At 39.9% G+C, this 15207-nt stretch overlaps 2 protein-coding genes across 4 annotated transcripts in view; one reads left to right on the top strand and one right to left on the bottom strand.

Annotated features, from left to right (window-relative positions):
* Positions 1-5459, top strand: part of EVC (EvC ciliary complex subunit 1) — a 54520-nt gene extending 49061 nt beyond the window's left edge. For both annotated transcript variants that reach the window (XM_088056130.1, XM_005518048.3), the window contains exon 22: positions 4146-5459. In XM_088056130.1, the coding sequence (XP_087912256.1) occupies positions 4146-4158 (13 nt within the window). In that variant the 3' untranslated portion in view covers positions 4159-5459. The remainder of the gene's footprint in view (positions 1-4145) is intronic.
* The window catches only part of CRMP1 (collapsin response mediator protein 1), a 49937-nt gene continuing 37911 nt past the window's right edge, over positions 3182-15207 (bottom strand). For both annotated transcript variants that reach the window (XM_005517849.3, XM_014262770.2), the window contains exons 10-14: positions 11698-11839; positions 9890-10060; positions 8483-8662; positions 5834-5999; positions 3182-4233 (exon numbers count right to left, since the gene is read on the bottom strand). In XM_005517849.3, coding sequence (XP_005517906.1) covers positions 4142-4233; positions 5834-5999; positions 8483-8662; positions 9890-10060; positions 11698-11839 — 751 coding nt within the window. In that variant the 3' untranslated portion in view covers positions 3182-4141. The remainder of the gene's footprint in view (positions 4234-5833; positions 6000-8482; positions 8663-9889; positions 10061-11697; positions 11840-15207) is intronic.

Below are 15207 nucleotides of genomic sequence, written 5' to 3'. Positions count from 1 at the left end.
TTCCATCTGCCTGACTTTCCTGGGATGCAGTTTCTGCAGACATTTCTTTTCTCCCACAGTCACATTAGCAATCTCCTGTGAAAACTCACACTACTCTTGGCCTCAAAAGTTACTTCGCTCCCCTTGAGTTCCCCCACGGATACACCGAATTCCTGTTTAATGTCATGTGCAGATGAGCATAGTGTGACACTTCCCATCTTCCCATAGTGAGGCAGATATTAAACAAGACACGGTTTAAATGGACCATGAAACAAGTGCAGAAAATGCCAAACAAAACTCAGAACAGTTGCTTTGCAGTTAATACAGTTGAACTTTTATGTTATGTTTAAGAATCACAGACTTGGACTAGGGGAAAACAGGATATCTAGGCACCAGTCACAGCTCAAAACACTCAGTTTATAGTGCTAATCTATAGAGCACCCTCTCTTTATTCTGGAAAGGAGAATATGGAGGTTTGATCATGCTTTACAGGTACATATAAAAAACAATGCAGAAATTTAGGGGAAAATGTCATGCCTTTTTCCTTCTGTTTTTAAACATCAAGGCTAACATTATTCCATCTCCCATACACTCGTCTCCCAACAGCCCTCACTGCCATCACTGAAATTTATCTGGAAAGTTTGTGGAAAGTTCATCACAAACATGATCCAGCCTTCCCTTCCATATCACTTGATTAATGAAGGTAGCTCCCAGCCTGGCCATAGAACTGGTTTTAAGCAGACTATTGCACATAGCAATAGTGCATAGTTTTACATCATTAGAGCTACATCAGGTATTGAAAGGTCATAGCCTGTTGCAGATTTTTAGAAGTTTGACTATTCAGAAAGCCTGAAAGCTCTGCACTGCTTACAGCTGTGGTTGAGATAACAGCAGCTCCTCACCAAGTTTACATCTCCCAGCTTGGTGTTCCTGCAAGGGAACAAACTCAAGTGCAGTTTCCTCTTCTGCAGCATGCACTCAGGATCACCAGCTAATCCACATTTTCTTTACTGGTAGTGTTTTATTTTTTTAAGGACAGGTTAGTGAAGTAGGAGCAGGGGCATTGCTATGAAATAGACTCCAGGTGAAGTCTGGAGAAGCACCCCTTACCTTGCTTTGTTTTGCTGTCCATGAGCAATGGCACACGCCATCTCTGATGGAATCACAGTAACCATCCAGGTGAGGCATCCTTCACCTCACCTGGTGAAGCACAGCTCAGGATACATGGGTTTTCTGCAGGCTGCCCCTCAGCAGTGCCACAGCAAGAGCAGCCAAGCTGCAGGGGCTTAGGCTGCTTCTTCTTGGGGACATCACAGGAGAGTCGCATTGACCTGACAGGCACAGTCTTGTTCACACAGGAGCACTGAACCATGAAATGCCTCTCAAAACACCCACACATACTTATTCACAGACACTTCACTGTGAAAAAATAAATGCATGTTAGCAGTGAATCTTTGACCAGCTTGTAGGCAAAGGGATTTTGGTTTAAGATGCTGTTAAGTGTGTAGGGAAAGTGGAATCTCAACACAATTTACACGATGATTTTTGCTACCTCAAGTGTGACAAGCCTCATACATGGAGCAGTTTTATTTGGAGGTGAGCAACCATTGCTACTTGCACAAAACGTGCAAGGAATGCAATAAGGAAATTGTAACCAGCAGTTCTGAAATTTTCATGCTGTCAAATTTGCCAGATAGCTTCACAAACCAGCTGTATTTCTGCTGTCGAGGTTACATCACTGCAACTGTTGCTGGCTGTCAACACTCATAGCAAATGGGTTGGAATAGGACAAGGCAGATGGAGATTTGGCATTTCAGGATTGCCTTACCTGCTAGGCTGTAGGTTATTCCAGGGCACACTGGCTTCAGGTTTCTCTGCTAGTGTTATTTTACTTCCTATAAAAAAACCTCAACCACTGAGCAATTTATTTTAATTCATATCATATAAAATATCTGAACCACCAAATGAGCAAGGAAGCCTAAGGATGAGGCATGCTCCAGGCAATAGGAAATATGAATTTGAATCCTTAGCAGAAGGGATTGTTCATGAAAAGCTTTATTTTCCTCTTTTTTTTGGAGCAACCAATTCAGTTCACTGCAGACTGAATAGCAATGTTTCTGCACTGGTTCAGCTCAAAGCCAAAGGAAAAGCTGGCTCTTCAGACCAGCTCTGCTGCTACATTTCAGACCAAGCTGACCAAAATGGATTTTTCCAGGGCAGCAGTTCCTTTCCCATGCAAGCCAGAGGTGGCAATATACTAGTTTAGAATGACAAGTTTCAGGTAGGCTGCTACCTACTGTTATGCCTCACATTCACCTGGCACACACCACACAAGCTGTACCAACACAAGTTACTGCTCCGTGGGTGGGATGGATGGGTGTCCAGTGGTCAAAAGCAGTGCAGCTGATAGAAGCACTTCAGTGGCACCCCACTGCTGCAAGACTTTTCCTGCTGCAGCTTTGTAGTGGGGATAAAGGCAAAGTAGCACAAGGGGAGGTGTTTGTTGACTTGCTAATATCATGACACCCCACTCCCCACTGCAGCCTACACCTCCCACAGTATCTGCAACACCATCAGACAAGCAAAAAGTGACAGCAAATAAGGTTTCTTTACATAGCTTGTGAGAGAGTCAGAAAGACAAGGAGAAATACTTCCTTCACTCTCAGAGAATTTAAGTCCATTTCCCTCACCTTACCTGCATGTTCTTTTCCTGCCATGCCTGGACACAGCTCAGTCAGCAGAGAAAACCACAAAGAAGTCAAATATAGCTTAGGTCAAACTGCAGCACTGGGTACTAGTTCTGTATTACAGATGAAGATGATGGCAATGAATTACCCCTTTAGGTGAAGAAGATGTAGATCTGAAGGTCTTTGGGAGAAAGTTAATTTGTGTCTCATTTGGGCAAAACTGAGGCAGCTGCAATGTCATAGAATCACAGACTTGATAAGGTTGGAAAAGAACCTTAAGATCAAATCCAACCATTAGTAAGTACTTTTTTACTGTGAGCACTGTTTAATAAGACATACTGTATCATGCTATAATATGCATATGCAGACCTATACACTTATCAATACTTGTGGTCTAAGGAGGTTCCTTCTGCTGCATGGTATCAACCTGAAAGACAACTTCTCTTGGGTTCCTCCATTCCAAATTTTCAGTCACCAAGTCACAGCACTGGAAAGCAGAGGAAGACGCTTACCCATCAATTAATTTCCTTTATTTCACAAGCTTTGAATTCAGAAATTGAACCACGACTAGTAGATCTTGATACGGTAGAGTAAGTAAAAATGTATGTGATTACAAAGGAAAAAATTTGTACAAAACTTTAAAAATCTGACAGCAACTTGTATTATCTGTAAGTACCAAAAATCTCATGCAGAAGGAGAGCACTACTGCCCAGGTGGAGAAATCCCTGTAGGGGTGGCAATGGCATTGGTATGTAAAAACTATGGCTCTGTCTAAAATGGAAACAAGAAGGACACAGACTTGGAATGTACCGAGTGGGAACAGACAGGTGCTACGGAGACCATTTGTCATTACGTGTCCCAGTGAGTTTCTGTGTCTTGAGAGAAGTGCTTCTTGGGTTTATAATAAATTAAAGATTAAACAGAAGCTGCCTATACTACTCTACTGCTTACCTTCCAGATGGCCATTTTCTTCCTTCATTAGTGTTTTTGGTGGTGTTTCTTAAATACAGACATTAATCTTGGCATTGTGTCTAGTCAATTGTTGGCAATGTGTTCTAAAGGGACTCACTCACAGAATGCAACTTGCATAAATAACTCAGTAACATGCATTAACTACTCTAATACAGCAAAAAGGAACCATCATTCAGTTACGAGACAAAGCTAAAACCTGTAGTCACTAAAGGGGCAATGGAAGCACCATGCTTTAAGGTGACTATGGCATGAAAGCACAATTGTGAGGCAAGTAGTTCCAAGCAAACACACCACACTATTATCACCTCTTTCTATACAAAAAAAAAAAAAAAAAAAAAAAAAAGAGGAAAAAAAAAAGAGAAAAAAAAGAAAAAAGAAAGACATTTCAGTTTTTATTTCTGTTAGTACCAAATAAAACTGTGGGCTTGATAACACAGATATTGATGGGAATGGACATTATTCCCGTGATCCTTCATCCTTGTGTTTCTGTCCATCATTGTTTTTCAGCCAAGACTGGTAATATTAGAGCGCCCACCGGGAGGTGCCACGATGCGGTGGCCAGTACGACGTGGGTTGTTGTCGTCAATCTGAGCTCCTGCAACAACAGAAAATGAGGAAACAAAGCTATGAAAGGGATTAAACCATCAGTACTGGGGTTTTACCTGGCTATGCTTCCCTCACACCACCATCAGCTGGTATCTCTTGAGCCTGACTGAAGTGCTGAACAGACCTTCAAGACATGTTTCTGTCTTCAATGAGAAGTGTGGGATTAAATGCTTAGGATCAGACTAATGCTCACCATTCATGGAGGATTTTTTTCCACTAACTTGAAGAGCCAATGACAAGCTACAGATTGGGCTCCCTTTGTGAGATCAGACCTGACAGAAACTATTACTAACTACAAAAAGTACCCCAAAACACATATATATGGAGTGGACTTTTCAAACCTGCCTCACTGACTTAGAGTATATGTCCTTACTGAGTCCATTGGACAACAGTTCAGTAAATCTAATGTTAGCAATCATAAATCCATGAGGAAATGAGCGCTTCAAACTGCATTTTAAATGCTGAAAGGTTAAGCTTAAGGGGACAGCAAGCTTTCTGACAGGCTAAATATTGCCTGATCACACTCAATTTCCTAAAGGCAATGTAATAAATGTGTAGGGTCTTTTAAAATGTTACTGTAGTCTCTGCTTCTGCTTAATTTTGGGTTTGCATCATTCAGATCAAATTTGTACCACTAGATGTCTTGTTAGAACCCAGATCCAGCAGTGCACTGTGAAACCACAACTTCAGATGCTTATGAAAATCCAATTATTGTTTATTGCTAAGATGTGAACTTTATAGGCACTTTTTTTGTTTTGTATAGCTTTGTGTATATTTGTATGGCAAAAATATACTTCACCTCATTAGAAGGGTTTTTAAAATATTTGCTCTCCTAGGACTTTCTTACACAAGCTTCACTTAGCTTCTAAAGAGAAGATCTATAAGGTATGAAAACTCCACCATCAGCTCCCACAAGGGAGAAAACCCAGTTACTTTCATAACATCATATGAATGCATTATTCACCACTGGGGCTGTAGACTTTTGAAGAATAAGGATTTGACACACTTGTGATTGTCTTCAGATTTCAAGAATCATTTCTAGCAACCCCAAAGGATGACTTTCCAGGCTGTTTCCTATGAACCATGGAAAATGTTTTGGGCACCAAGAGCATAGGATAAGAAATACTCCAATCTGCTTATGAACAACTTCTGCACATGGTTTATGACCATGGACAAGGACAGCTGAGGTTTCCATGTCTAGCAGTTGCAGTTACAGCCTGTGAGATATCTGATGCTCATAGGTTGTACCAGGACCAAGTCCCATCGGCTGTGCACACCAAGGGGCTTCAGTCACATCAACCAGAGCACTCAGCTAATTGTAATGGGCCAGGTAAATAATATTGAAAGACTGACACAGAGAAAATTTCAGATTGCAAACATTTTGACTATTTGACAATATGTAAAATATCCCTAGGCAATATTATATTATACTATACCTATATACTTATATATATATGTAATTATATGCATGTACATGACTATATACAATTCTTTCATATTTGACTAAAGAAGTAATTATAATTGAAATTCATCACCAGTAATCCATACTCATAGCTTTAAAAGGTTTCTCATTAGTTAGGCTGACTTACCTGATAAGCTGAAATTGGATTGATGGAGGTTTCTAATTGGTGGGGGCTGGTTTTTGGCAGGGGAAGATTTAGTTGAGGGTGCAGGAGTTGCATATTTTGGCGTAGCTGGGATTTCATACACAGGTCCATCATACATTCCTCTGGAGACTCCTTGCAGTCCTCCCACCTAAAACAAGAAGACAGTAAATATCCAGACACTGATCAATGCTCAAATACTGCTGCCTAATGATCCTGTAGGAAGAGAACAGTGAGCACAGAACTAAATTCTGCACTGGCTGAATTAACAACACATCTATACTTTATATATAAAGCAAAGTACAGTTTGCTTTATATATATCAAGGAAATTATAAAGCTTGATCCCTCCATTTTTTTATATATATAAATGACAAGAGAGTTCCTTATCAGGCTTCCTTCACAATCAGAGGAGAGAAGTGGGATTCAAAAGTACAGGTGTGGCTTGTTTTACATAAGATTACAATCACCTCTTTCCTTTCAGCTGCCAAGTCACACTTGGGTTGTAGCACAACTGATACTCTCTATACCAACTGCAGCAATTTCTCTCCTATCTGTATTTTCTTTGCTCCTCCCCTCTGTAGATCTCATTCTCTTTATTAGAGCTCATTGAAAAGGAGTGGCAATTTTAAAATTAAATTTCAAAAGGTTTTACTTCCTGTCATCAGCTAGAAAAGCAATTATACACTGGACTGTGGCAGGGAATCTATCTTGCAATATTTGTCAATAAAGTAGCTGTCATTTGAGCTCTGATTTGTTTGAGGTCTCTAGATTCTTTCCCTATTTGATTCTTACAAGGAATATTAAAAAAGACAAAACAAATTCACTGGCCTTAAAATCACAGGAATCTAGGAAACAATATTTTAATAAGAAAAGTTCCAGTTTTCAGAAAAAGCCTGAAGCCATTGAATTGCAGAATGCAAAGTTCATCAAAAAGATCAGAAATCTGTGTCTTACAAGATTATGATTTCAGAGAAATTTCCCCAACAGGTTAAAAGTGAAATTAAAATTCTGTATAGAAAGACACTATTCACAGGGGTTTGATTCAGCTCTCGAAGCAGTCAGTGCATTTTCCTTGCTTTTGATGACAGGGACATCAGACACAGAAGAGCCACTGTCTTTCAGGCTGAGCCAAAACTAATGCCCAGAAGAGAGCAGCTGCCAATCACTGCAATGAATCCATCTTCCAGGGACCCACAAAGGCACGAATTTAACTGCTATCCCTGCTCCAGGGATGAGTTTATACTGCCAACCTGTGCCAGTTCAGTTTTGCAGTACCTTGATTGACAAGTTTTTCTATATTCCTCTGTTGTGCACTGACATGTTCATACAGCAGCTGATAAAACCATCAAGGGGTTTTTCTAAATATTTCCAGTGGATAAAACTTGATAGTGGGAAATGTAGGCATGAATCTGCTCTCCCTCTCGTCAGGCAGCAGAGGGAGCTGCAGGAGCAAAAATATCAGTCCCTTTGTCTGCAGACCTTCCCAAGGATCAAAGGTCTCCCAAAATCTAGGTCCACTTGCAAGACACAGGTTACTTAGCTCAGGTAATTTTGTTCAAACTCCTGCTGCAAGACACTAATCTGTGACATTTGTTTCTAACTTGCTGGTTTCACTACTTTGATGACTTTGTTACTAATTTATGTCGCACTCCCAGGCACTGAAGCCTAAAGTAGTAAGTGTGAAGGCCTGTATCATCTACATGGATAATGTAAAAATATGCAATACTGATAGGCATTTTGCAAAATTTTTGCAGGTGCATTTGCTTTTCACAATACCTTTTCTTCTAAGAAGTGCAGGCCTTTCTTCTGCAGCTTGATAGAATTTGTGTAATAAATGATGAAAGATAAAAGCTATCAACCTGCTTGTAGGCTTAATTTCAGCTGCCAGTATCACAGTCTACGGTATGTATGCTTAGTTGAAGAAAATATGAGGTTTAGTCAATTTTTCTCATTACCTGTGCTCACACAGTGACTTTCCTGCTCAATGACAAGAAGCAATTTCCAAACAACTCCAAACTAGTGTCCAGCCAATTGGTTTTCAACACATAAGCACTGATATAATTGAAAACCAGAGGTGGCCTAGTCTTAATCTTGGTCATCATCCAAGCTTTTTATTAAACAAAAGAGAAAAGTTTTCTGAGTCATTAATGCTGCTAATACCCAGTCCAGCAAGTGCACTAACAACAGTTCAGAAATGCCCAGTATAATGAGAATCTCTGGCTGACATGTTTTACTTCTCTGCAGCATAGCAGTTCAGTATGCAACTCAAAATTCTGTTTTTATTCTGCCTAACCCTCCCTTGTTTACAAGAAGATTTCTCTTTTCCTGAACTTTAACTGAAAGTAAATTCTATCACTTTTCCGCCTCTCCTCCAAAGACTTGACGTAAGGCATTGCTGGACTAAGGCAATTATGCCAACTGGCAATTTTATGTTCTACCTGCTGAAACTCACGGTGTTAATGCTAAGTTAGATGAGTTCACAATTACAACCAGTTTTGTGGTCATCTTTTGAGCATGTCACATATAGTCCATCTGATATGGATTCATAATAGCACAACAATATCAAAAACAGATCCTACTGTGCTTCCAAGAGGGTTTGTCTACAAAGAAGATTAAATAGGATCAGACATTACCTTGTTCCTGATTTTGATGCGCTGGTAAAGATATTCAGGGAAAGGTTTGCGAGGGATGAAGCGGCCCATTCCCTTATTTACGTGCAGATTTCCATCTTCAAACACAATCTTTCCTTGGCTTATGACCACAAGAGGGGCACCATGGCACTCCATTCCTTCAAAGATGTTGTACTCAATGGCCTGAGGATCAACCAACATATTCACTGCAAAACCTCTTTCCATTAGTAACTTATAATATGTATATTTGTAGTCATAGGTTTAGGCGACTGCCATTAAGAAGTGTATAAAAGTGTTTTTTATGAAGGAAAAGCAATGCATTTTGATATGAAATTATTTTAAAGGATCTTTCCCATCAGACTTTCCTGGATGAGAGATTTCCTTTCCATTTTTCATTTTCCATCAAGGACTTCACTTGTTTTTGAAAATTTGCTGTATCTAACCAGAGCATTTAGAAGAATGATAGCCCTAATATGAAGGAAAATTGTGACTCAGCTGCTGGATACCCAGAGGATGTGGTCCCACTGTGCATCTGCTGTGACTTTGTAAGCAAATTTCACAGAGGCCAGATTATGTATTTCTGTCTGAAAAAGCCCAGAAAACCCCAGGAATCTGAATCTAAATGGGAATGACAGGGCAGGCGATTGTTACTTTCTTGAAAATACAAAGAGATCCCAAGATAGAGAAATAGAAATTGAATCACCCAAATTAACTTTTTAAAAGTTTAAAAACGTTTTTATATTTTTAGTATAAAAATGCAATACTGGATTTTCAGTAAAACTTTTGGAAGAATTCCCCAATACAAAGGGGCAAAGCACTAAACAGTAAGATAATGGGATATACAATACGTAAGATAAAACCTATCAGAGTCAAAATGAAAGCAACTGTCAGTCACTGGTACTCTGCACTGAGGACAAATAAGTATGTGGCAAACCTCTGGAATTAAACAGAAAATTCCATCCATAAAGGTGATTAGAGCTATATTATTAAAACATTTAATGATTTGTCATAGTTTAGAATACTGTTAATTTAATAATGAAATTTATAATTTCATGCTTATTAGGTAAGAAAAAAAAAATAAGCTGGTTTTAAATTTATCCTCACAGCCTTATTAACCTCAGCTGCAGAGCTGCTGATTCACACCTGTTTATAGATGTGCCACAAGCATGCAAAAAATAAATATTGGAAGGGTATGTGCAGAGAGAAAATAAATCCTTCCTGATTACAATGCTTCCAACACAGGACTTCAGTACTCTCCTGTGCTGAAACATTTACCTATTTCAGAACAGGAGTAGGCAGTTACCCCACTCCTCGGTATCCTGTGGTATTGGTGCCCACACAATTTAGGTCAATAGCTGAAAAACAACAGTGACATTTCTTTTTTCTTGCTGGTTTTCATTTCCTCCTTACCGATTTATGGCTTTTGGCTGTTATAGTCTTCACCTTATCAGGGTCCCAAATAACAACATCAGCATCGGATCCTACAGCAATCCGGCCTTTTCTTGGATACAGATTAAAGATTTTGGCAGCATTGGTGCTGGTGACAGCTACAAACTGGCTCTCGTCCATCTTGCCAGTGGCCTAAAAAACAAAGTGATATGAGCAAAACATGCTTATGAAATGAGGATTTACTATTCAGAGTGCTGAAAGGTCAGGGAGATATTGGAAGGCATCCCTTTATAGATATGGTGATGTTGCATGAAACAGAGATTGTATCACACAGGACTTTATATATGGCTCTTTACTCGGTACTTTCAAATAAATGTGTGTGTTACTCCAGGCATTGCAAAGAACATCCAGTGAAACCTTAGTGCACATCATACCACCAAGGTGTTCAGCTGTCTGGGATCCCTATCTCTAAACACTAAGGCCTAAGTGTTTTGTTGCTACTACTAATTTCTATTTAAATATTTAAGCAATTTTAAATCAGAGAAACTTTTATATCTAAGTGTTACATGATGTAGCAAAAGGTCAAGATTCCAATACATTTGGGAAAAATTCTTGCAAATTAAGTCCATTCTATCTATTATCATTACTGTCAGATCTATATATCTAAGTAATACAACCAATTATAAAGTCCTTCCCTGGAGAAATGTCATCACCAATAGAACTTGGCATATAGCCAGTGATGGTAATTGCACTGTACTGAACAGCATTTTGACTTTTCAGTAGAGTATTCTGGGGTCTTCCCTGGCAATGATCAAGAACAATGTTCTAAGGAAAAACAACAGTGCCAAACCTTTTAATATTAAATAAACACTTATCTTCTGCCTGGTAAAATATAAGGTTTGTAAAGTATAAGCTATACACTCTTTACACTTTACACTCAGTGGTGCAGGACTGAACATTACCACCTGTAAATCCTGTGTTGCAGCCCTTCCTGCAGTTCCTTCCCACTGAGGGAGTAACAAAAGAAAAATATGAGCAGTTGGCTGTGCCTTGCTTGCTTCCCTGCTTTGCTCCTACATGGCAGGTATCTGAAGCTGCTTCTGTGCCTGGAATCTCAATAGCTGTTCCTGAATAAAGTGATTACGAAATACAATCTGGGAGAAGTGTTCATCAGAGCACTGTAAATACTGCCACTTCCCAGTCTGCCATGTGCATTCGAGCACAATGCAGCAAGTGTGTGTGAGCGTGCAGGGTGTGCACATGGAGGGAACAGAGGGAGAATATCATTATACATTAGAATCCATGGAACCATCAAAAAATTCCTGACTTACACCGGCACTCCACTGCAAAGTATGCCAGTATGAATTACATGCAGTGCTCTCCTTCAAAGCATTTCATCATTTAGCCTCAGGCTCAGCTGCCATCCATTTGTAATTTTTCAAAAATGATGAGACACTTCCCAAATTCAAACAATCCATTCATCACGTTTATATGAGGTCCACTTCAAAAGCATTAAATTGCTCCAGATAACACAGCTCTCAGAAGAATCCGCTCTGACACAAACGGGAAATAGAGCAATGGAATCTGGGAAGCCTCAGGTCTAATAAAACACAATACTATTGCAGTGTCAGAATTGAAACACAGCCCTGAATTTAAAAAATTGGAAGAGGTTTTTGAAATAAGCAATTCACCTCACAGTAGTATTCCCTCAGGGAATTCTCAGAAATATATCAGAAAGTCACTTAAGCAATGCCCAAGAGTCTTCTGGCTTTCATTATTCAGCCAACACTCAATTTCCTTTTAGTCTATAAAAGTAAGTTATTACTTACTACAGCTTTGTCCCAGACAACAGTCATCCTTTCCTCAATTCCATTGACCCCTTCGGGAATCATAGTGAAGTTGTCCTTTCCAATGGCTTTCTGGGCAGTGCTATAGGGGCAATGTCCACTTCCCGTCACCTGCAGGTCCCCACTGTGGAGTTAACACACAGAAGGTTTAGACCAGGCATCACCAAGGTGACCTTGGTCTCAGACAGGCTGTGAACGGACCTTTCAAGCCTTTCAAGACACCAGAGGCACAGGCTGTAAATCATGCCAGCAGCCTTTCTGTGCTGGCTACAGATCACTGAGAGTAACAATGGCACTGGACATCTCCACTTTCCCCCAGGAGCACCCTGAACTCCCGGATTACAGCCCCCTCCGGTTCCAGGCTGCTTATCGACAGAGATCAGGCAAAAGCCCACTAACCAGGACAAAGGATTACTCCAGGATTAAGGGAATGATAGGAAGCTTGTATGAAATATCTGCCACTCTCAAGATAAATTGATTCACAACCACATTAAAAAATAATAGCAAATTTCACAGTGCAAAGCCATGAGCTTCAAACGTGTTCCCCTGCATTTCTCTGCTGTGCATATATTTTTTGTGCAAAACTTACATGAATACTTCTCATCTGACCTTCCAAAACAGATCCAAGAAAATAAAAAAAAAAATTTATCAGGTAGTTTTCTAATTAAACAAGGTTGTGCAAGTCAAACACATGCTCTGGATTTATCTAACTTTAGGGTCTTACACAGAAAAAGGCATGGAGAAAAATGCAAAAAGAGCTACCATTTATAATGCTTTTATTTGAGAGGTTGGGTTTTTTGACTTAGAATTTTTTTGCCAGAGAGCAGAACTGGATCACAGCTGCTCACGGAAATAAAGAGGAAGAACATAATCAATATACAGAATCTTACAAAAATAGAAAGACAAAAAAGAAGGTTCTCTAATATTCACAGGAAACATGATATTTTTAGCTCTTGATTAAGCTTGCATGAGGCAAGCACATTAGAACTCACTATGATTTCTCTTGAATCACTCCATAAGTCCCCAAGAGCCTGTCATCCTTTTCTTTAACTGATAATGTAAAGTCTACCTCTGACACAATTGAATGATTCTGGTCCCCTAATCTAGATCCAACAAACTAACAGTCAAGTACAGAAGAATAAGTGTCACACATGAGTAATTCTAATTCCATTTTCTAGCTGCCAGCCCTAATGACTGTTGACAGAGAAGAGTCCTTGGTCTGTTTGCTGGTTCTTCACCACACTCACAAGCCATCCATCCAGTTTTTAGCAGAAGCCAAGCCCATGAATTCAGTACAGAAAAGGCCACTATGCTTTATCTGCACCTGATTATTAATGACTGCCTGGTTACTCCATAGGATTAAGCCAATTTCATCAGTTAAGTGTTGATTTATATTAACAACAATAATGTCAGAAGGCTGCAATGCCATTTCTTCCTTTTTGATGCTCTTCTAATCAGCAAAGCTGATATAACTATGAAAACCTGTCACAGCCAGGCCCTGTAACCCTGCCCACTTCTCTGAGCTTATGCTGTGCTTCTACTACCACACTACAAATTCCTACACTGAAAGATACAAAGGGCTTTCTTTCTTAACTCCATATTCCTCTCCTCTGACATGTAATGACATTATTGATATGAACTGCACTCCCCAGTCAAATCAATAGAAGACTTCCAAAACTGAAGTGTGTCACTTGAGAGCTTCCCATCCCTGGCTAACCCATGGGCACTCCTACAGTCTGAACACACTCTACTGTCAAATGGGGGATAAGCACCAAGTAAAAAACTGAGAGACAAGAAGGAATCATCATGAAATAAATGCCAGATCAATAACTTGTCTTCCTATTCTTCCCCTTAAACAAGGCTTTCATGGCATCTTCTGTGTAGCACCAAGATCTCACATCTCTGGTTCACAGAGGTGGCACATCACAGCTGCAGTAATGCAGCAGCACACCATACAAGATCAAAGCTAACTCAAGGGCATGGCCCACAGATGACACAAGGACCTAATCTCATGAGGCAAATTCAATCTGCAAATCCCATGAGACATGAAGGGGTTTTACACATTCAGCTTTTCAGTGGAAAATCAACGCTTTCTGTGGAAAAGAGCACAAGCAGTATGCTGCATGCTTGCAAAGGAAGGATGTTGGAGGGATTTTTTAATGAATGTAAAATATTGGTACCCAAATCAACAGTGTAATAGAAATGTGAAATACTGTCTTTAACATCATCCTTGCATAAAATTCCCCATGAATGCAGAGCAGACTGATAAAATATACAATTCTTTTTTGTTTCACAGTATAGATTTGAAGTATTAAAACTGAAAGCAGGCTAAGCTGCTGTCATTTAAGATCTAGGACTTTAAGCCACTAGGAAAAAAAAAAGGCCATTTTTGCATGCTTGGAGAAAAATGAAAACCTCTGTAAGTCCTGAGTTTGTCTTTCTGATGTAAGTTTAAAAAAGTCATTATTTGGATTCCATTTCTAAAAATGTTCTTGCTATTTTAGCTAATCTGCTTTGACCCACATACTATTATTTTGGGACTCTCTTCTACAAAGTCACTCTAACAGAAGTGAGTGTAACAGAGTAAGGAGTCAAACATTTTGATACACATTTACATATGCTAGCTAAGAGCCTTACCCTCATGCAGGGAGCTTCACCCTTTACAGTGCTGATAGTGATGAATTAGACCAAGGAAGCAATTTTTTTTCTGAGTCCTTATTTGGAACAAAAAGCTCAGTTGTGGAAAAAATATTTTTGCCTTCAGACTGTCAGAAGAGAACTGCTGAGTATTTTTACCAGAACCACATGTAACTCAGAGTTCAACTGCAGCATCATCTTTAGAGCAGCTGAGTTAAACCCTGAGTGGGCTCTGGTGGGCTGCACAGACTGATCCATCATGTGCAAGGGGAGATGTGGCACTGATTGATGGCATCTTCCTGTCATATGTGTGTGCCCACCCACCTCCCAGGCAGCTGCTCTAAAGATGATCACTTGCAAGGTTCAAATTTCACTGCTCTGTCTAGGGCATTGTAAACCCCAGAAAGGGGAAGCAGGAGGTGAGGTGGGTGCCACCACATGAAGGTAAGTAAGGATATGAATGTTGAGGTCCTCACTCCAGCCCTAGCAATCTGTCCTGGTGGGGCTTCAGCTGTGAATTTCTACATCATTTCAGAGCAGATGGTCTTTTGCTTAAGCTAAAGAAGACCCTCAGTTGGCTACAGGCAGGAAATACTTTCAGAGATGGGTTTACAGTCTGGGTTTCTGGCAAGGCACTGCTGATATCTTCTTTTCCATATGAGAAAGACGCTTCTTCCTCTGCTGTCCACATTCCTTTCACCTACCTAGTGATTAAACTCTCCCTGCCAGCCTGAAGGCAGTCAGTTCATATTCCTATCCTCTCAAGAGATGGCCTTCAATCTCCAGCTGTCTCCACCTAAGTCCTTCACAGTCTCCTTTGTAATCCACTCTGGCCTCTTTCTCCTGACATACCTG

The sequence above is a fragment of the Pseudopodoces humilis genome, chromosome 6 (genome assembly GCF_049639895.1).
Source record: "Pseudopodoces humilis isolate 2021_Gansu_Grassland_sample_001 chromosome 6, ASM4963989v1, whole genome shotgun sequence".
In the NCBI taxonomy this organism is placed as follows: domain Eukaryota; kingdom Metazoa; phylum Chordata; class Aves; order Passeriformes; family Paridae; genus Pseudopodoces; species Pseudopodoces humilis.
This window is presented reverse-complemented; position numbering and strand designations above follow the sequence as displayed.